General features: G+C 42.5%; 1 protein-coding gene across 7 annotated transcripts; it reads left to right on the top strand.

Annotated features, from left to right (window-relative positions):
* Positions 1 to 2419: 2419 nt before the first annotated feature.
* On the top strand, positions 2420 to 19356 carry MON1B (MON1 homolog B, secretory trafficking associated). 7 transcript variants are annotated; one of them, XM_061614395.1, is made up of 6 exons: positions 2420 to 2523; positions 7109 to 7213; positions 7934 to 8389; positions 12020 to 12818; positions 14889 to 15036; positions 17107 to 19356. In XM_061614395.1, exons 2-6 carry the CDS (start codon positions 7129 to 7131, stop codon positions 17323 to 17325), a joined length of 1707 nt encoding a protein of 568 aa, XP_061470379.1. In that variant the 5' UTR covers positions 2420 to 2523; positions 7109 to 7128; the 3' UTR covers positions 17326 to 19356. The 7 variants fall into 7 exon arrangements, with proteins under 7 accessions (XP_061470379.1, XP_061470375.1, XP_061470374.1 ...); XM_061614391.1 differs by lacking the exon at positions 2420 to 2523 and adding an exon at positions 2687 to 2785; XM_061614390.1 differs by lacking the exon at positions 2420 to 2523 and adding an exon at positions 2710 to 2807.
* The last annotated feature ends 2656 nt before the right edge of the window (positions 19357 to 22012 follow it).

The raw sequence follows: 22012 nt of genomic DNA, 5'->3' as shown, positions 1-22012 counted from the left end.
GTAGTAATAAGTAACTGCAGTTAGTTATCATACTTTGTGGCATCTACTGTGGACAGAAACCTATGAGGAGGTGCTGGAAATTCTCCCCTGTGTATTGACTAGCAGTGGTGCCATCAGGGCAGGACTCTAGAGTAGAAGTTGAGGGCCCTGCTTAGCAGAACAATTGGAGGGTCTATAAATGCATCAGGGCTGAATTACCACATTCTGAAATAAGGGAAGAAATACCCACTAATATCTAAAGAGCCTCCCCCCACCCAGTAAAATGATGGAAGTCATGTCTACATTTTAGACTCTAAAATTAACTAATGTTACCAGGACTCCGACCATGTTCAGCTCTTTCAGGTCCAAAAAAGGGGGGGATCTCTCCAATCCTGCAAGCAGCTGACAGAGACACAGTAAGCTTTTTGCTGCATTTTTCTCTTTGCTTCTGTTCTTCTTGTTGGTTTTGGTTTGGTTTGCTTCTATGTAGCTTTTAGATGCCAAAACCGCTTTGACAGGCTTGAATGGTAGCTCCTTATAGCTTGTTTTAGGAAATTTAATTTTGGTGAATCACATTATATTACATTTTTATTTCACTCTTCCTCCAAGATGCTTGGGATTCTCTAAAGAATTTCTCCTGAGAGCTGCCTTGGTTTGAGACCACTGCTGCCTTCCAGAGTTACAGGCCCGTGGTGCTATGGGCAAATGGTTGCTGTGGATGTGAGTGATTTTATCTTCAAACTGCTTAGCAAAAAGTCATAGCAAACATCCAAGGGCTCTAAATGGCTTCGGACCAGGTTGCCTGAAAGACCACGTTTTCTCATATGTACCTTCCAGGAGGATAGGGCAGCTCCTGCCACGCAGTTCTTCCCACAGACAGCTGACTGGATGGCAGTTAGAATCCTCTCAGGAAGGGGCATGATGGAGATACCCTCCTCCCTCATTGTCAGTGGCAGTTTTGGGTATCTTGCCCTCCCCGGAAACACTCTTCCCCCCATCTCAGATGTCATACTAGAACTCGTGGACATTCAAAGAAGCTGAATGTTGGAAGATTCAGGACAGACAAAAGGAAGTACTTCTTTACTCAGCGCATAGTTAAACTATGGAATTTGCTCCCACAAGATGCAGTAATGGCCACCAGCTTGGATGGCTTTAAAAGAAGATTAGACAAATTCATGGAGGACAGGGCTATCAATGGCTACTAGCCGTGATGGCTGTGCTCTGCCACCCTAGTCAGAGGCAGCATGCTTCTGAAAACCAGTTGCCGGAAGCCTCAGGAGGGGAGAGTGTTCTGCACTCGGGTCCTGCTTGCGGGCTTCCCCCAGGCACCTGGTTGGCCACTGTGAGAACAGGATGCTGGACTAGATGGGCCACTGGCCTGATCCAGCAGGCTCTTCTTATGTTCTTATGTTATGCTTTTACGTTTTATTTTGTATTTAAATTGATTTTATTTATTATAAGCTGCCCAGAGAAGTTTATAATAGGGGGGAACATGCAAATAGCACATCAAAGAATGTCATCTGCATAGGGCTTCAAGTTCTGCCCAAGTCTCTTCTGTTGAACTCATGGTGGCGTAATGGAGGCAGGTAAAAGAGCCCTTCACATGTATCTTAGCTTGGGAAGAAGCAGGGAGGGGCACAATGGGCTATGCTGGGTTTGGGGTTTTTTTTACCCTATTTCTGTCGTAGTCAAAAGGAAGCGGTTTATGTCTGTACTGCAGTTTTCCTTCTGTCATAGCCTACTATACTACAGATGTCAGTTATGTTGCCCTTTGAATCTAATCCTGAAGAGGGTTTCCTTCACAATCCATAGCATCGTCTTCAAACATTTCATCTTTTTAAAATCACTTTGCTTAACCGTGACAGAAATGGTGCCACCACATAGTTACATCACGTCACCATCGTGAAATGCCTTTTCTGCAGCCTGTCACAAAAATGAAATGGCAAAACAAATGATGTGGAATCACTGACAGGAATCAATGATAGGTAGTAGTGTGGAGTTTAAATCGTCTGTTTTTAACTGCTCCTCTTAGTTTGTTTTTTTTAAAAAAATGTGAGTTTGTATTGCTTTTACTTTCAAACAGTAAAACCGCCCTGGGAATCAGTTGGCTCAAGAGTGGTATTATAAATAACCCCTGATTTTGATTTCATGATAGTATAATGTTATAAAATAATGCCATCCAGGTGGAGAAGAACCCCTTCCTGGCGGAAACAACAGCTCACATCACGGCCAAATAACCAAATTCCAACGTAATCCCACACGCAACTGACATCCAAACAGAGATGATGATGTCACTCTCAACACTTTCACAGAACGGTTCAAGACAGTACGACACCCCTCCTCTCAGCTTCACACCAATCGGTTTCCAGAGCAATTTTTCCTCTATGGTTGGTAGAAACCTAGAAAAGGCCTATTGCGATTGGCTGAAATTCTACATAATCCAGTCCTTTCCAGACTCGCCTCGGGTATTCTACGACTGAATGATTGATTTTGTCAGATATAATTGTCCCGGCCCCTTGCCTTCCTTCTTAGAGTTTTGATTAGGTAAGTTCTCTGTCGCTCTCCCGGCTTCTTAGGTTCCCCCCTTTTCCTACACGACGCTACAATCAGTTGGGTATGCTATTGGTGTTCGGCTCCACGCTAGGACTTTGCGGGCCATGATTCGCGTTCGTACTTCCAAAGCCACGCCCCCTCTCCGCCGCTCATTCTGTGATTAGTAGAGGCGCTTGTCAATTTTTTCCTTCCCCCAGTTTGGGTCAGGAAGTGTGGCTGGCGGAGCTCGGGAGGGTCTGTGCTACGATGGGAGGCGAGTAGCTCTCGTGCAGATGGTGAGAGGGAAACCGGCGGTATTTCAAGGAAAGAGGGGAGGGGGGTCATCGGAGGGGTGTGGCGACTTGTAACGTACTTGCGGGGTTTCCTCCTTTCCAGATGAGATGGTCTCAGGTGTTTTCCTTGGCTGGACTGGAATTCCTTTGGGTCAGGCAGGGGCATAAGGTCAGATCCCCTGTAGGATCAGATCAAAAGTCCATCTAGTCCAGCAGTCTTTTTTTGACGGCACGCAGCGTATCAAGTGCTCTTTGGGAAGCTCATAAGAAACCATGTATGAAGGTGTTGGCCTTTCCCTTTTTGCCTCCAACATCTGATATTCAGAGGTATACTGCTTTTGTATCTGGAGGTTCTAGCTCTGTTTAGGTCTCATGGCTTGTAGCTGTTGATAGACAGATAGATAGTGGGAGTTTGTCTAAAAAAATTGCCTAAGTCGGTGTCCCATTGCCATATCTGTTGGGCTTCCATTGATGTGCTCTAGGAGGTGTCTGACAAAATCCACTATTGCACAAGAGAGTTGTAACAGGTCATCACAAATTTATAGTAAATATAGCTGTCATCCTGTGGGAAATGATTATTTATGGAAGCATGGAGGACTGGATTTGGCAACTATCAAAGATATTGAAGAGGGTAGCGACAGTGATGGGATTATGCACCGTGGGAAGAAAAACCCCAGCACTGTCTCTCAATCGGCTTAATTGGATGACTCCGAATTCTAATATTATAAGAGAGGAGAGATTGTCAACAGGGTGGATCTATCCTCGTGAGGGGAAGGGAGAGTTGCAATGATCTTTTGAAGATATAAGATTGGCGAGCTTTCTGGGTTGGGTATCTGACTAATTCTTGGGGTTGATGTACATACATGTAGGTCTCTGGAGTTATGCACAAAGATAGAGATTTATAACAAGTAATGGCTAGATCAGATTTTTTTAAAAGTCCTGCTACATCTGTTAGGAAGCTAATGTAAGGGTGCTTTTGACACATTACTGAAAACTAACATGTCATGACTATTCCTCTGGTACGGAATACATTTGTTTGTGGTCTCTTATGTCCAGATGGGCCTGTTTGTCCCCAAATAAGCAACCTTTTCTGGCACACTGTAAACTGGCCTTCAGTGGCATCTCTCACAGGGCCATACAGAAAAGTGGCAATGGACTTCTTGCCCAGTTTGAGTTGCTTGGACACTTGAAATTGATCTGGGCAATCAGTTACCTAATGACTCTTACAATGAGGCTCCAGTGGCACCTGGTTCTGTAAGGAGGTCCAGGACATTATTGGAATGCATTCTGTGTGGGGCTGCCCTTGAAGACAACTCAGAAACTGCAACTGGTTCAAACTGCAGCAGCCAGATTACCTCCTGAGATTCCATTTAGATCTCATATAACTCCTATTTTAAAACAGTTTATTTCTGGGACCAATTCAAGGTGTTCACACTGATTTTAAAGCCCTAAATGACTTAGGCCCCAAATATCTGAAAGATCACATCCTTCCCTACAGACCCTCTTGGGTGTTAAGATCAGTAGAGGTGGGTCCTCTTGATAGTTCTACCACCCTCAGAAGCTCAGGGGTGGGGCATGACCCAGGAGAAGACTTTTTCTGTTGCATTCCCTAAGTTAAGTATCTGGCAATTTCACTCAACAGTTTTCAGTGAATGCTGAAGATGCACCTCTTTACCCTGGCCTTTGATGCCTGAGATGTATATTTTAGGACCCATCCTATTTTTTGTGATGCTGTGATTCTAAGTTGTTTTTAATGATGTATTTTAAACTGTTGTTACCCGCTCATGGATCGCAGGGTGAAGAGTGGTCAAAAATGATAACGGTAATAACAGACTCTACTTTTGCCACCGAATTTTGGACTAGCTTTCTGAAACGATGGTGACAGTTGCTCTTCAGATAGCCTGCTTCTGCTTGGCTCTGGAGGGACTGCAGAAGTAATTACTGTTTGGAAATAGTTGCTTGTTGGAGCCCACCCTTTCAGGAACTTGTGCCAAGGATGACCTAACATAATTTGGTTCACTATTCTCTTATCAGATAGGACTGTAGCAATGTGTACTGCAATAGTTATAACTATTATAGATTTGGTGTCTGTTCAACTGTTTCTTTCTTGGAGGAGTTTAGCATGCCAGGGGTATACCAGTGTAATAATTTTAATCTTCATATGATAATGTAATCTTGCAAATAACTTTTAAAAACTTGCTTTGTCCTTTCTTTGAAGATGAGGAAGGGAGTAGATGTGACAATGATAGCAGTGCTGTTTCTGTGTCAAGACTGCTTTCGCCAGTCTCGGAACTGCCAGGAATAAGAATTCCTGGGCCAGGAACACCATTGTAGTACTGTTCCGTATGGTTGTTCTGTTCTCCTGGACATTAAGGCTTAAAGGTTGGAAGAGCAACAGACATCTATGCCAGAATTCCATGACATGGAGGAAGTTGCTTTTACTAGATTTATCATGAATGCATTTGGTAGCCTCAGGAATTGCTTTACTGCTGAAGAAGTTCAGAATCGCTGCATAGAATGTAATTTCCCAGAGATGGCTGGTGCAGTTCTAAAATGCAGCCACCTCTAAAGCGTCTAGGCCAGTTGCCTTGCTGACCTCACAGTTTGAGATGGCAAAAGAAGCATTTGCAAAGCTGGAGCCCCATAAATAAGCTTTGCAATTGTTCACAAAAGTTACTGGCATATAAACATTTTACTAGCTGCCCATGCATAAGTATGGTAGTTGTGGCACACTGATGGCCTGAAAACTCGGAAAAACAAGACACACCCAGCTCTTTTCTTTGTGCTGACCCCCAAAACATTTTCGTGCTGGCTACCTGAAGGCATTTCATACCTGCCTCAGGCAATCAAATTAATGTTTTTTTACAAGCTTTATGGTAGTATATATATATATGTAAAGAAACAAACTGCCCGCTTGAAGCTTGGGAGAAAGGCCAAACGATCATCTGAGGGTGAAGGCACATACAATATACAGACAGAGCTCACAGCAGATAGTTCAGCTGTGCAGAGACCCTGACATTCTCCCCACTTTGTAATTGAAATTACAGGAGTGTACAGCAGCAAACTGAAAGCTTGCTCAGCTGTCAATCATGGCCATTCTCCCAAGCTTCAGGTAGGCAGTGTGTTGCTTTCCCCCCACTACTTAAATTTATCTGTCCCTTTTCTTCTTAATAATATTGTTTTTAAAGCAAGTTTTTTAACAAAACACATTGATGGAGGTGAGGTGAGTTCTTGGTGGCATCACAGGCACTAACCAGTCAGTAGTGTGCACAGCCACCTTCAGCTGCAAACTTGGAGAAACTGGGTTTTTTAGGGGTTGGCCCCAAATATTCACTAGCTGGTTTAGGTGCATGTCTACGTGGAAAGAAGTTCCACCAAATTTAATGCAACTTACTCCCAAGTGTGCAAGAGGAAAGATGTTTGGACTGAACATAGCAATGGTACTTGCAAATTGACCCCGCAGCTGTACAGGGATATTTCTGCCTTCACCTAGTGTCACTAGCTGTCAGCCTTTCTAACTATGAGACAGAACTTTATCTTCAACCTGGAATGTGGGAAAGGATGACAGGTTGCCTTACCTTTTCGCTGGCAACAGATGCCGCTTTTCTTGCTACTGCATGATGAGCTGTACCTGCCAAAATACACTCTTCTGTACAACTGTCTCTTTTTTTTTTGCAACTGGTTACCTACTCACTTCACTCAGTGTTTCTCATTTTGTTGTTCTTCACTTTTTAAGTAAAACTTAGCAAGGAAAAAAGTGATGCTATTATTGGTGTCACTTTGGGTCTTGCTCCACCAGCTGAAGGTCAATGATCTAAGTGATAGCCCCCACTATTTTTGTAAAATAAAATAAAACAAATTCCTCCCCTCTAGGAGTTAAGCTCCAGTAACTCTCTCTCTGTGTGTGGTGATTAGTAACCAGGGCATTTCCTGCTGTCTCCTCTGAGGCATCCCTGCCTGGGCATGTGACTGAGATTACAGCTGGGAGGGCAGGCAAGTCTGACAGACTGACTTTTGCATTCTGTAAAGGTTTTGCCTTCGAGAACTCAGAACAGTCTATGCCCTTTTCCCTGATTTGTGTTCATACCTTCTAAACCAAAGGATTAGGTTGTCTCTGCTGCTTGTTTTTTTGGGGTGAAGGATAGAGTTAGGGTGTTAATGGTGCTTTGAAGTTAGTGTTCTAAGTTTTGCCCTTAAACTGAGAACAGGTTGGGCCTGGTGAACAGGCGGCATAGCACCTGCATCCTGTGTTCTTTTTTGTTACACTCTGGGAGTTTTTTCATATTTGCCTCTTGCCTTTACAGGTGCTGTTTGAGATGTAGAGATGGAGACGAAAGACTCTAGCTTACCCTCTAAGGGTGAGATGGACCTCCCTGAGCAGAAGGCTGGGCTGGCCTCTACGGAGACAAGTGAGTGGCTCAAGTGCTTGTGTTTGTAGTTGTGGTTCACTTTTTCTACTGAGGCTGAAGGAAGTCTTGTTTGTTGACAATGGGGCTTTTAAACTTTGTGGTCACTAACCAGATCAAGCTGGCAAGGCTTGTAGTGAGATCACTGCTTGGCATCAGTAAAGTACCATCAATGTATACAGTGCTGTATATAGTGACATGAACAGAAAAAGAGAGGAGCTTACAGTCTGCTTTCCCTTTGCTCTGCTCAGATTAAACATAACACAATATGTATGTGAACCAATGTGTTTGTATGTACTTATGCTTTGTTTCAATGAAGTAGTGGCTTTTATTTATTTATTTATTTATTTGATTTATATCCTGCCCTTCCTCGTAGCAGGAGCCCAGTGGCTAAAGTGGTACAGTTGGGTTTTGAAGAGGGATTTAGAGAAAAAGCACTGAAGTACTACATTCCTGTTCTAGGAACCAGTTCTCAACATGAGGGAAAACAAGGGAATCTGTGCCATCTGATTTAGGAGAGTAAGAGACTTTGAGGTGGCTGAGCATTTGCAGCAGAACATGCTGAAGCTTGCTGCAAAGTTGATCATGAAGTGTTACAACCTTTAGTAGTCAAGCTGCCTTTTCAGTAGGTAAAGTTTGTGGAAGAAAGGGGGGAGAGTGAAAATTAGCTAGGTCTTCTGAATTCCTTTACTCATGCTGTGACTTCTAAATATATTTTTTCAGGTGAGGATGGGCCCTGTTCTGTATTGGATGAGCAGGTAGAGCTACCTGATACCCAAAATAATGGACCCTTGAGTGTGGCAGATGGCAAAGTGGATATGCAGGAGGAGTTGAGTGAAGCTCGGGAGGAATCAAGTGAAAAGGATCTGTCTGACTCTGCCTCCACTGACAACACCTTGGAGGACTCCAGTGAATTTAGCCGACCTATGATTATGGGTGACGGGCCACCAGGAGAGGAGGAGGTGGCACAGCCACGCCCAGCTGCACACCGGGATGAAGATGTGACGGCTGAGAGTTGGCGGGCACATAGAAAACATGTCTTTGTTTTAAGTGAAGCTGGCAAACCCATTTACTCACGCTATGGCAATGAGGAAGCCCTCAGTTCCACCATGGGTGTAATGATGGCACTAGTGTCGTTCATCCAGAGTGGGGATAACTCTATCCGTTCCATTTATTCTGGTATGGCAAAAGGTTGGGAATGGGACAGTGCTTTAATTACCAACTCCTTAACAATTTGTTTTTAGAAGACTATGGGGCTCATGATTTCACTAAAGTTGGGGGTGAGGCTTGTAGACTTGATCAAGGGCCCCCTACTTTACCCCCATATTTCAAGCACTGGAATGCGAGTTTGTAGGCATGGTTTTATTCAGATTCAAGCGGTATCTTTGTTGTTGTGGTGGTGGTTTGGCTTAAATTTCTAGGTCTCCTTTCAGCAGGACTAGTCCTTAGAACTATGACTGATGTCTGACTATTTTGGAAACTGATAGTTAGCAGTATATGTCATGTAATACTGTTGCAATTCTTGGGCAGCAGACGGATATTAGGTTGTTTTTGTTGTTATAGTTCTGTTCTGTGTGATGAAGAAAGCTCTAATGTGGACTGCAGGGCTATGTATGTGTTGTGATTTCATGCAAGCACAGAAAAATACAAATGTGCTGGCTTCAAAATCCAGCTTCCTAAGAATGTTGTCTGTCTTTGTGTCTCTTTCTAGCTCTTGTGGTTGTAGAGAGTTGCTGCTCTGCATAGCTTGTTATCTTTCCCTATGATTAGCAGAAGCAAAATAATAAAAAATGCAGAATGAATTCTGCAAAATAATAGAAATGATATAAAGGTATTTAATTTGCATAGCTAATACAAAGAGCAGAATTTACCTTTTTTTGGTGCAGAATTTTATTATGATGATTAGAGGTAGTACTCTTCTTAAAAATGCAGAATGCTCTGGCATGGTATATTTGATTTGTTTTTAATCTTGCTTTTCAGTCTAAAGACACAAAATTGCTACAAAGTGACTTGTGTATGATATTGCATGGTGTTCAAAGAAAAGCTTAAGAGGATTACTATTTGAAGAACAAAAGGTTGTTTTGACAGTGCACAAAAATAAATGCTTGCTGTTTGATTCTAGTTCAAAGTGTGAGTTCTGGCTTTTCTTTCAGTAGAGACCACAGACTTCTACACTACATTATGGTTGGAAAAAGGTTTTAAGGACAGCTGTCTCCCCAGAGGGGAAAGTCCAAAACCCAATAGTAACAGTGTGCCTAGACACTCATTAATTTTTTAGGGTTTGATGTGCTAATTCTATGCTCCTGTCTCCTTTAATATTATGCAACAAGGCACCTAGTTGGTGCTGGTGCACATGTCTGTCAGGGACCAAATTTGAAGGTATTATAGTTAAAAACAAACTTCTACCTTACTCCTACCTACATGGCCTAACTGGAGCTGAGGAAAGGGTTATGTAGTCAAATCTTAAAGAGAGATATTCAACCATTTCCATCCACCTTGCAGAGAACAATCCTTGCAAAGAGGCTGAGGTGGAATGTGAACATGAAAATGCAAGAAGTTGCCTTATACTAATTCAGACTGTTGATCTGTCTAGTTCAGTACTGTATTGTTTACGTTGACTGGCAGTGATGCTTGTGAGTTTCAGACAGGAGCCTTTCCCTATCTGGAGATTCCAGGGATTGAACCTCAGACCTTCTGCAGTGCACAGTGTGTGCTGTACCACTGAGCTGTGGCTTGTGACTAGCATCTATGCTTGTCTATGCCCTCATAGCATAGGCATGTTTTTTCTCTCCCATTTCTTCACCTCCTGGATAAAGATATTCCTTCTCAGTGGAGTAAGGGATTTAGCTTGGGGAAATGTTCTGTTGTAATGTTTCTAAAAAGATGCAAAATAATCTTCTTTCCCTGCTCCATCCAACAATAGACAAAACTAGTCAAATCAATGAAAATTTGAAAGTTTGCTTACAATAGCCATGTTGTTGATTGCAAGATGGCCATGGGATGTTATTATATCTTGATCTATGCTCTTCTGCAGATTTTTATCTTTATGTAATTTTACTATAATTAATTTTGGTATGGTTGGAACTGTGGTCTAATATGTACATGTAACTAACTATTGGAGCAGTGTGCTTGGGTGCAGCAGCTAATGCAATAGTGCTATCTTATTTAATAAGTACAACATTAATCCTTGGGAAGCAAATTTATGTGCCCATTGTTATCTGGTAACTCCACCTCAATTGATAGCTTTGCAGGCTACTACCCTATACCCACTTACCATTGAAGTAAGCGTTCAGTTGGACTTACTTCTGACATGGTACTTTACTTCTGAGTAGAAAGCATGTATAGAATTGTGCTATCATGCAGGACCTGTTAGAATATGTAATCAATTTGTATTTACATTGGGCTGAGAGGAGTTGGATGTGGAGGACCCAGCAGAAGCCCCTTGCCCTGGCTCAGCTGCAGCGGAGCTGGGACCCTGCTGTCTCGGCCGGGGGTCTGCCAGAGATGCTCAGCCCAGTGGAAGGAGCACTGGTGAAAGTTAGCATAAGGCCTGAAAAAGGAGCGTTCCGGGGCATGTCAGAGGAGGGGCCAGGGGGGGAATTATGCAACATCCAACTCCTGTTCAGAGTGCTCCTGTGGGTCCTGATCCAGGTCAAAGTTATGCCAAGAAAAAGGTCAGTCTAAGAAAATAATTCTACTGGAAGTCAATAGGGAGCGCTTACTCACCAGTAGGGGTATTTGTGAGAGCTGGTTTTTCCTTTTCCATACATACATGCAGCTCCTGGCTGAGCTGACATTTCAGTGGCCCAGTGGATCCTAAATGGCAAATGGATGCTGCAGACCTTCCCGCTGGCACCCGTTCTGCCAGCTTCCCCTGAGTTGGATTGCTCTGCCCAGGGCTACAGCTTGAGTTGAGCTCTTTTTGTGTCTAGGTACCTTTCAAAAGAGCTGTTTGGATTGAAAGCCTGTTGTGCTCGGCTTCTTAGTATCTGGAGTTGGGTTTTATAGCATTTATTCAATTTATACCCCACATTCTGCTAAACAAGCCTTGAGGTATGATATATATCAGTCTATGCTGTCCACCAAACTAAATATGAGACTGTGAGCCCTTGGGGATAGAAATTCACTTTAGTTAAATAACATATGGAATAATAATATAGTGAAGACATGAGTTAGATTTTGTAAATATAGCAATATAAGACTAAGATTTCTATTAGTCTAATGGGTCTCTTTTTCAGAGCAGTGTGTATTCTGGGTTTAAATATATCTACTTCAATTCCATGCTAAGGAAAGCCTAATATTGCAACCTGTATAATTTATGCAAATTAATCAAGTGTAGTTATTTTCTCTTGTTTGGCATAGTCAGTTCTACCACTTTCACTCTTCGCATATATTATTTTACTTCTGTTTACTATTTAGAAGGTAGGGGCAGACATGAATCTATACAGAACATTAAAATCCTACCTCTGGCCAATGGAGATCTTGTTCAGCCATACTTCTGATGTCTGAGATTTAGCTGATGCTGTTTAGAGTGCTTTCAAGTGCATCTTTGCAAACATAAGGGCAAGAAACTTGCTTTAAAAAAGATAGATTCTTGGGATGTTAATTTTGTTCCTAATTCTACATTCTATTGGTTTCCTGTATTCCCATATAATTGCATGGTTTACACAACTCTACTTTTTTTTTTTACAAAGGGTTGGGTGGGCTTGATTGGGAGGGAAATGAGGCCTAGTGTTCCATCTGGTTCTGTCATATTTGTGGGGAGCTCAATCTGCTGACTGGTTCTCTCCTGACTGCTTTCCACCACAGATGATCACAAACTGGTTTTTGTGCAGCAGGGCCCACTGGTGCTGGTGTCTGTGTCACGTACCCTGCAGTCGGAGCAGCAGTTGCGCCAGGAGCTTTTGTATGTCTACTACCAGATCATCAGCATGCTCACCCAGGCCAGCATCACCCGCATCTTTGAGCGGAAAAAGAACTATGATCTCCGGCGCTTACTCACCGGCTCAGAGAAGATCCTTAACCGCCTGCTGAACCTGGTGGAGTCGGACCCTTGTTTTCTGCTTGGCGCTGTGCGCTGCTTGCCCCTCCCAGCCTCCCTGCGTGATTCCTTGGGTACTTTGCTCCAGAAGGCTATCACACCCAATCTGGTCTTCTCCATTCTGGTTGCCCGTAGTCAGCTGGTCACCACAGTGCAGGAGAAAACGGTCATTGAAGACTGCCGTTTAGAACCCACTGACTTGCACCTCTTGCTTAACCTCATTGGGGCAACCTCTGCCTTCCAAACAGGGGAGATCTGGACACCTATTTGCTTGCCACGCTTCAACCCGGATTGTTACTTTTATGCTTATATTTCCTACTTGGATGCAGAATGTACTGTCTGCCTCATTCTTCTCTCCACGGACAAAGAGTCTTTCTATTCTGTCTCAGACTGCAAGAAACGCATTGAGGATGGCATGAGGACTCAGAACTACCTGCAGGCACTCTCAAGTGGCCTCAGAAGCCCTTCCTATAGTGTGGGGCTGGTGGGGGTGCCAGACCTCCGGCACTTTATATACAAGCCTCTGGATATACCTGATAATTACCGTCAGCTTCCCCAGTTCACCAGGTAATGAGAGGAGTTGGTGGTTTGGGATTTGCTCTGAGCATGGTGAGAGATCTCCTTGTAGCAAGGAGGCTCTTTGAAAACAGAAGGATGGAAATGCAACAGGGGATGGTTTCAGCTGTTTGTAATTTGGCACTTACTGGATTTCCTTGGATTATCATGGGGGTGGGGTCTTAGTATGGCATATTGCCTCCTGATATTTAGTCAAACATCCACCTTTTTCTGGAAGATATGATTGGGCTTGTTTTTAGGCCCTGCAGTTCTGCTTGGATGCAGTGTTGCATAGTATCTGCCCTGGAAAGGAGTCTTGCGAACCTCAAGACTTAATCTGGAAAGAAAAAATTACTAGTCTCGGGGGGGATGAGTTTTCAAAACGCGCAGATCTGCCTTTTCAGATGCCTCCTCTGTTCTACTGTTTTGTTTAAACCTGCCCTTCTACCACACACTTCTCTTGCCAGGAAAACATTTTTGAATTATTCAAATAATTTCTAATAATTCCAAAATCAATATTGGAACATGCTATGCAGATTTTTAAAAATGATTGTGTGTAGGATTCTTTGGAAGTGAATCTAGATTGTTTAAAAATAAAATAAAATGTGAATGTTTTTGAATATTCCGAATATTGCAAGGCTATTTGTTTAAGGAATGAACCAATCTGACTCTTCATGTAGATGTAATAGCACTAGTCACCCTGTTCCCCCACCCCAGCAAATCTCACTTGGTGTTTGTGTGACTTTGCACATGTAATGGTCCTAGGTGTAACCCTTAATGTTTCATTCAGACATCCATGGATCTATATACAAGTGTGTTTGTAAACACTTACGGCATCTTGAGTGGTGAACCTGGATTTGCTGCTGATTCATGGGTGGCATGGGCCTGTCCTGCAACATTAGTTGGGTAATAAAGTCAGACCAGTGGAGATTATCTCTCATGCAAGTGTTAACTTGCTACCCAGTTCTATCCCTAGAAGAAGCTCCATCCCAGGATTGAGTGGGCCATTCTGTTTCTTTCTTTCTTTGTTTTGCTCTTAAATTTGCTAAGCTGATGCAGCTGGACTTGGCTATTGCGGTAGACAAACCTAGACAGATGGCACGCCTCCTCTCTCCTCTCCCTTCCCCCTCCTCATGACTGAGTTAGAGGTTGTGGGAAGAGCTAAGCTGGCCTTATTCAATTACAGCTTTAAATAGGGCAAGTCATGAGTTTTTTCCTTATCAACAAGAATCCTTGTGTAGAAGCAGGAGCTGCTCATGGAACTACTAGGCTGCAAAGGAGAACGTGAGGGTGGACATAATGAGATCCTAGGTTGCTGGCTAAATCTTGTGAAAAGTACACACAAATCTGGAAGTGATTTTTGACAGAAAATGAAACTGACTAATGCACCTTGGTGCTCTAAATCAAGACTTGACTGGTCAGAAGCACTTACATTTCCTTGGGGAAAAGCACATTAGAAACAGTCGCATCTGCATCTGAAATGACACATGAAATGGGCATGTGACTTGTTCTGGAGTGTGCCCTTTCTGCAGCTTGCTTCCCCTAAAGACCTGCCAAGTTTTGAGAGGCCTGTTCATCCGTTCACTTTAGTGCATTGTAAGTTGGTGAGTGGGTGGGGCCTATGCATGTGCTGGTCCCTAGTCTGTGGGCATCATGTCACAGATATTGCTATGCACAGAATCTGATTCAGAAAGCTAATTGCTTGAAAATGACATTTTGCTGTGCAGTGCCAAAGGCCAAGTCCTATGCAGGGCACTGGATTCAGATGACTGACTGGGAAGCTGGGAGCTGGAATATGGTGGCATTCTAACACCTTTCCTATAGCTTCTGCTTGTCTGGTGGGTCTCTGGAGCAGCTAAACATTTTCTGATTGCAAGATATTTCTTATAAGCTTGCTCTGGGGTTATATTTTTGTCCTTTCCTAGCCTTTCTGGAGAATTGCTCAGTGGTAGATGTGAACAAATCCTGGCTGTCCTTGACTATACATGAGTTCTCCAGACTGGTCCATAGTGAGAAATTGTATAGATGAACTTCAAGCTCTTTGATTTCCTGATATGTCACTTTTTTTTTTACTGACTTCAGCCCAGAACTGGAGGGGCCTTATTGCAGTGAGAATGAACATCACCGACTCTTCGATCTCTATCACTACCTACACAGTCGTATCCACAGTACCTCACGCCCTCTGCGTCTCATCTACCATGTAGCTGAAAAGGAGACCCTCTTGGCTTGGGTGAGAAATGGGACTGCAACAGCTGCTTCAAATAGGCAATTGTGTGTGTGTGTGTGTGTGTGTGTGTGAGAGAGAGAGAGAGAGAGAGAGAGGCTTTGAAACTTGAAGGAGGTAACGTTCAGTGGTAGAAGGAGGAGAAGCAGAAGACCAGCAGGTAGATGTGAATTAGAGTCAGGTTTTGCTAACTCTCTCCCTCTCCCTCTTTCAGCTATCCTGTAAGCAGAAAAGTCTTGGTCTCTCTAATAAGCAGCAGTAAAGGAAGTGACAGGATGGAAGACTGATTGATTGAGTTTTAATCGGGTTGCCGAAGATCAGTGCAGGGGAGGGCCTGTGGCTGCCAGGCATGAGTGTTAGTTCATGGCTAGAAGGGTTCAGAAACTGTCCATGTGTCAGTAGGGAGGTCTTCCCCATTTTTTGAGATTCTTCAATTTTAAGAGTTTTTTTTCTTCTCACTTATCAGTAGGTTTTCAAACCAGGAGTTCAACACTGTAAATTTAAACAATTTTTAATTTTAATAGTAATGTTCCACTACTCCCTTTGCTGTTTTTTTCTGGAAACATAGAGCTTTTAAAAGAATAAAGAAGGTGGAGGGGGGCAGAGAGTGCAATAGATAGGCATGCTGTACCTCTCCTTGCCCCAGCAAGCAAAAGAAAGTTCTAGAAATAAACACCAAGGAAGTACTTGGACTGCTAAGGGAAGCATCTCACATAGCCATCTTTCAAAGTTTCATATAGTGCAACACATCAAGATTTGGCCTTCAATATAATGCTTTTAGCATGCTGAATGAAGGTAAAAAATCCAGACAGCAGCTAACTAAGGATAACGTGGGTGAATGTGAAGCTACATATTGTTCCTAGAACTGGATTGATATGAAAAGCAACACTTTTCATCATAAAAAAGAACCACCAACCTGCAAATTCATTATATTTTGAGAGACGTTGGTCTCTGGGGTTTTAAAACTACTACTGTAGAAGATAGTCTCCCTCAATCCTATCAGAAGTGCTTGAGTTCAGCAGATTTGTAAAAAATGTTACCTAAGGAAGAGCCTTGGACCCCATGACAACAAAGGGATGCTAGCCAGAAATATTTTTGATTTGTAATGAGGATTGCTTTTTTTAAAAAGGATTTAAAAAATTCTTCCTTGCATATTTTAAGTGGGAAGGATCTGTTTTTCTGAAGGGCAGCTCCTCAGTGAGGCAGTTCAGGCATAATACCAACTATGATTTGGTGCTGTGTTAACAAGCAGTTGAGGACTCGCAGGCATCTCTGTTACCTCTCCTTACCTTGTGTGTGGCGATTCTCTCCCTCTTTTTCTGCTTAAGAGGCAAACCATAATTTGCTACTTCATCCAAACCAGCAAACTGTGCTTGCACCACAAACCAGGATTGGAAACTAGGATTTGAAACTAGGATTTGAACTTGAGAAGGAATGGAGGAAATGCACAAGCGAAAAGTTCTTTGCTGATTCACATACTGACAAACTATGGTTTGGTATTTCATCTATCCATATGTTGGGTAGTTCTGTTTAGCCATCCTTCCCCAACCTGGTGCCCTCCAGATATTGCTGGACTCAACTCCCATCAGCCCGAGCCAGCATAGCCAATGATCAGGGATGATGGGAGTTGTGGTTGAGCAACATCTGGAGGTTTCTCGCCCCTGCCTTAGATGCTCACTAATAATTTACTTTTTATTATTGCCATCCTATAAATTGAAGTAACTGGAGTAAATGGCTTTGGTGAGTGATGGAAACGGTGTTGCAGACAGCACCTCTCATCACAGTTTTAGGACCCACAGATCTGCTTTCTACCACCCAGTGGATTCATACTGTTGGGTAGGATGGTTGGGAACTTTTCTCGGTTCTCAAAATTGGTGGACTCTGTTGGCTTAAGTAGTTTGTGATCCACAAGGTACCAGTGTAGAACAGTTATTTCCTATCTTGCATAGCTGCAGCCTTTGGCTTCCCAGCCATTCCCCATATAATAACTTGACCTTATCTGTTGTCTGATAGTCACCTGCAGAGAGTCCCTGGCCTAGTTACCAAAAGGGTTTCTTCTTTCTCTCTGTCCTCTAGGTCACAAGTAAATTTGAATTGTATACCTGCTTCAGTCCTTTAGTGACCAAAGCTGGTGCCATCAATGTCCTGACTAAGCTTCTGCGCTGGATAAAGAAGGAAGAAGACCGGCTCTTCATCCGCTACCCACCCAAATACTCCACCACACCCAACCCTAGTAAAGGAAGCAAAGGGGGCCGAACTGATGGTGCTGAGAATGGCTTCTTTGGAGGTCTGTAGGCCTAGGACTTTAATCCTGAACTGTATCCCACGTGCACCATCTCACAGATAACTCTTGACAGAGGAAATTCTGGGAGGGAAGAATATCTGATTTTGTTCTCTGCACGCTGAGCACTCATGTGAGCATGAGAAGAATTTCAGTTTTCAGGCCAAGCTGTCCTTTTGGTGATAAATCTATAAGGTTTTGGCCTGCTATTTTTAAATTTTATTTTATTTGTGATTCTTTGGCACCATGCCTGTAGAGAGGGATTGAGTCTGGCAGAGACCCACAGGTAGACTGGAGATCACTAAGAAGGTGTGGCTCTTACTTTCTATGGAAATGGCATATAATTGGAAGATAGAGGATTTCATATAGATCCTACTTAAATATGCTTTATGCTGAGACCTACCCTGGAGTCCAGCAGATTAGAGTTTTCAGTTAGTAACTGCTCACACCACTGATATTATCACTGGGGAACTGCATTGTTTATCACATTGTTTCCTCTTCCTCATGAATGGCTATGATAGCCAGTTCCATCCTCCGGATAAAAATCAGGAAGTAGGGCATGTGGCTTGCTCTGTTTTTCTAATATTAGGTTCAAATGTGCAAATATGAGCCCAAGTGGGATACCCCAGAGATCAGCAACAAAGGTGGTCTTGGCAGTGTCTGAAAATGCTTGCCCTTCAATAAGCTACTTGATTGTCTGTAGTTGATGTCTTTCAAGAATGGCTGCCCAGGATCAAATCTAGTAGGTGCTGGATGGTTATACTTTCAAGGGATACATAACCTGGAGAGATGAATGTTTACTGCAAATGTAGCTGACTTGGATCAGGTTAATGTTGATCTAAGAGCAGTGCAAGTGAGGATGCCTAATTCCAAAGAATCTTGTATCCTGGGACAATTGGTATTTTTATTAGAATATTGTCCTCCTTCTTCTTCGGGCTATAATTATCTTTGTTCTGACACCACAAGAAAGTAAATATGTGTAAAAGGTATTTGGCAGTCCTTCAGGTATATTTGATGTCTACATGATAGCTCAGTTTGTACTACGTAATTAATTATGGAATTTTTTAATGTATTATGTTGGAACCTAACTGGCTTTGAAAAATGGTCTCACTGTCCTTCATAACTCACACTCCCTTCTCCTGTTTTAAAATGAAGCCCCATCTTAGATTGAAACAGGTGCTGGCAAAAATTCAGAGATGGGGAATTTTTGTTTTTAGCTGCTTGAATAACCTTGTGAGACTCTTCCTGTGCTGGGGTGCCATGAGTCCCCCCCATAACAATGTTAATTTTTTGGTAGATTTGGAGCTATAGAAGAACAATCAGATCTGTGGTAAAGTTCCTCCTTGGGCTTGGTACTGACAAATAATTCTTTTTCCATTCTTGTCAACTCCCATATTTTGCCTGGATGTACCACCCCGTCCTGTAGCTGCTCTTCTCAGAAGGAGAAGTTGAGCATCTCATTTACATGCAATTAACAGTTGTATCCTTTCCCTCCCTTAGCAGGTGCTGCTGTGCTGTGCAAATACGTGCTCTTATGAATTTCCTGCTGCTCCCCTGGGTCTGTTTTGTTTCCCTGTCTTTCCTGTTTGCTAAAAAAATGTCTTATTTTTGTCCAAAGGGGAGCATGAAGGAGCCTCGGATCTCCTTCAGTGGGCATTCCTGCTACCCTGTGACTTCTCATGATGGGGTGGGGAGTAGTAAAGCTTGATTTAACCTGGGATGTTTGTGTAAGTGTATTGATTGTTGCCAGTTTTTATGTGGGCTAAGCACTGAACTGGATTCTACCCTCGTTGCCAATACTGCAGTGATTGAAGAAGCTATACTATTTTACAGGGTGTATCTGTTGCTATTGGATCCCTCATGGTGCATGCTTCTTGCTCAGCTTGCTTTTGGCTGGCATTTTTTCCTGCCCTGGTAAAAGAACAGCAGTGATCCCATGCATCATGTGGTTTACTGACAATGAGGGTTTATATTTCTGGCTGAACTGTTGTACTGAGAACTGGAAGCATCTTATTAAATACAAACACAACCCATTTTAAAATCAATTCCATCTTGGCATGTCTGTTTCTTTCTCCATCTGCCAGTGTGTTTAGCAAAAGATCTTCTGTTTTAATTAGGATCAATTGCGTTCATTTATTTCCAGGGATCCACTGCAGTAGCCTTGCAAATAAGTAGGGCTGTTGAGGTCGTTGATTTGCATAAGAGGTTATTAATAGTTCTGAAGAAAAGTAGTTCTGTAAAGACGTGTCTTGCCAGGCATCGTCTTAGAAGCGCCATTCCCCCTTCTCTCACACGGAAGGGAATGTCTTTTCACATTGCCATCTGCGGTTTGTATAAATACTTGTATGAAAAAGAGAGCTTTTAAAAATCTGCTGGACCACTTAATTAGGATCACCTGTTTAATCTATGTAATGTTCTTTCAATCCATAATCATAACTAACTGATTAAACATTGGAGCCCTACAAACAAGTCCAAAAAATATATCAGCTTACAACAGTTTTTGTTTTTCTGGTTTGTCCGCTTACATATACCTGGGTTAGTGATTTATTGAACCAGCTTTTCTAGAACTCCCTTGCCTGGTAACCTGGAAAAGATTGTTGCATCCACAGGCAACCAAATGAAGGAGTCTATGCTGAGCTTACCTCAGGTCAGTGCTGAATTGCAGCTGACTTGGAGCATCTGTTATCAAAACAATATCTGAGAATTTGCATGGGTACGACTGTAAACTTTTTATTTGCTCACCAACTTGCATTGTATTCAAGTGCGGTGAAATTTAAAACTTGCAAAAAAACACCTTAAAAGCACAAAAATGTGTGGAAATCACTACTGTAGATATTGACATTGGAGACCAAATACTTGGCCATTGTGGTTGCTACATGTTGGCCAAGCTGGGTCTTCCTTGATATCCTCCTATGACTTTTCTGTAGTTGTCTATTATGCCTAGCACAAAAGATTATTGTGTTTACGTGGGTTGTGGGTAGGGTTATAATGTGTACTTCGTTATTTTAATTTTATTTATGTTTGAGTCACTGTTTAAGAAGTCTATATAATTCTTTCTTTTAAAAAATGACCAAGGAGTAGATCAAAGCTAACAATGAACAGCATTTTTATTTATTTATTTATTAATATTATATTTATTTATTAATTCAATTTATATACCGCCCCATAGCTGAAGCTCTCTGGGTGGTTCACAACAGGTTAAAAAAAAATCTGTCATACAATTAAAACCTCATATTAAGCAGTTTAAAAATAAGTTAAAAATATCAGGAATTAAAACATAATTAAACACACACTGAAATGCATATTAAATACTACTAAAATGCTGAAAATGCCTGGGAGAAGAGGATCTGACGCCCAAAAGATAACAATGTTGGCGCCAGGCGTATCTCATCAGGAAGAATATTCCATAGTTCGGGGGCCACCACTGAGAAGGCCCTTTTTCTTGTTGTCACCTTCCGGTAGGCACCCGAAGGAGGGCCTTCGATGTTGAGTGCAGTGTGCGGGTAGGTTCATATCGGGAGAGGCGTTCCATCAGATATTGTGGTCCCATGCCGTACAATGGGATAGCTGGTTGCTATGCAAACATTCAATAAACCTAAGTAATTTTAAGGGTGGATGATCAGGTACAAAAACAATGCCAGTATGTGGAGCAGCACTGGGCAAGGCTAAGCTGCTGTGTAGACGACCTAACTTGTGTTTTTCAATGGCCTAGAAATGGAGCAATGGCTTTCGCCCTAAGCACCCTACAAGCTGGATCTGTCTCTATTAATATATTACACCAAAAGCCCTGAGGCAGCATGTAAACTGCAGAAAAGCCCCCCCCCCATGTAATTCATCTATATGGCTTCCCTCGCTAAGATAGCAATACAGTTTCTTACTCCTTTTTCTTCACATTGTCCAAGAAACTTTCAGATGCCCTGTTGGTCATGTCAGTAAGCTTATGCAAAGGGAGCTGATTGTAGTTCTTCTAAAAATGTTTTGAGAGACCGCAGTCTTAAACTGTTGCCTACACACCAATCTTGGGGGGGATGCGATATAGTTGCGACAGTTCTGATTTTGGTAGTCCAGAAATGAGATACACTTCAGCCTATGATGGTCTGTGTAGCCAGACCAGTGCGTGATATCTGTCTGCATGGCTGATATCTCCACACTGTAGGACACGTCTGCTCCTGGAACCTCTCTCAATACTCGTTGCTGTATACTTTAAGAGGCTGTATCCTTGATGTGCCCTAAATATATAATTCAGAGGGATGAGCTAGCTTCGGATTGTACTTTTTTTTACCTCCCTCAATATGACCACAAAGGTAATAGATAGGAATGTCCCCTCACTCCTTTGCTACAGAGCCTCTTGCACAGAAGTTCAACAGGATAACTGGTAACAAAATTAATTGTGTTGGTATTGACAAAATAAATACTGTATTGTATCTGATCAAATGCAACCTATCTAACTTTATTTTGGGGACTGGACAAAGACAAGCCAATCATTATTAAATCCAGATAAGACTAAAGTAATTATATTGGCAGGTCTTGTGACTTGGAGGGGTACTGGCCTCCAATAACTGATGAGATTTGGCCTATTCTTGTCACTCAAACTCTTAGCCTTGAGGTGCTTGTGGATTTATCGCTGAGCTGCGATATCTAGATATCTGTGGTGGTGCTTTCTACCAATCTGACTTGGTGAAGAAGCTGTGACCTTTTCTC

Source organism: Rhineura floridana, chromosome 3, assembly GCF_030035675.1.
Source record: "Rhineura floridana isolate rRhiFlo1 chromosome 3, rRhiFlo1.hap2, whole genome shotgun sequence".
In the NCBI taxonomy this organism is placed as follows: Eukaryota; Metazoa; Chordata; class Lepidosauria; order Squamata; family Rhineuridae; genus Rhineura; species Rhineura floridana.
The sequence above is the reverse complement of the archived record's forward strand: the minus strand, read 5'-3'. Positions and strand labels throughout refer to the sequence as shown.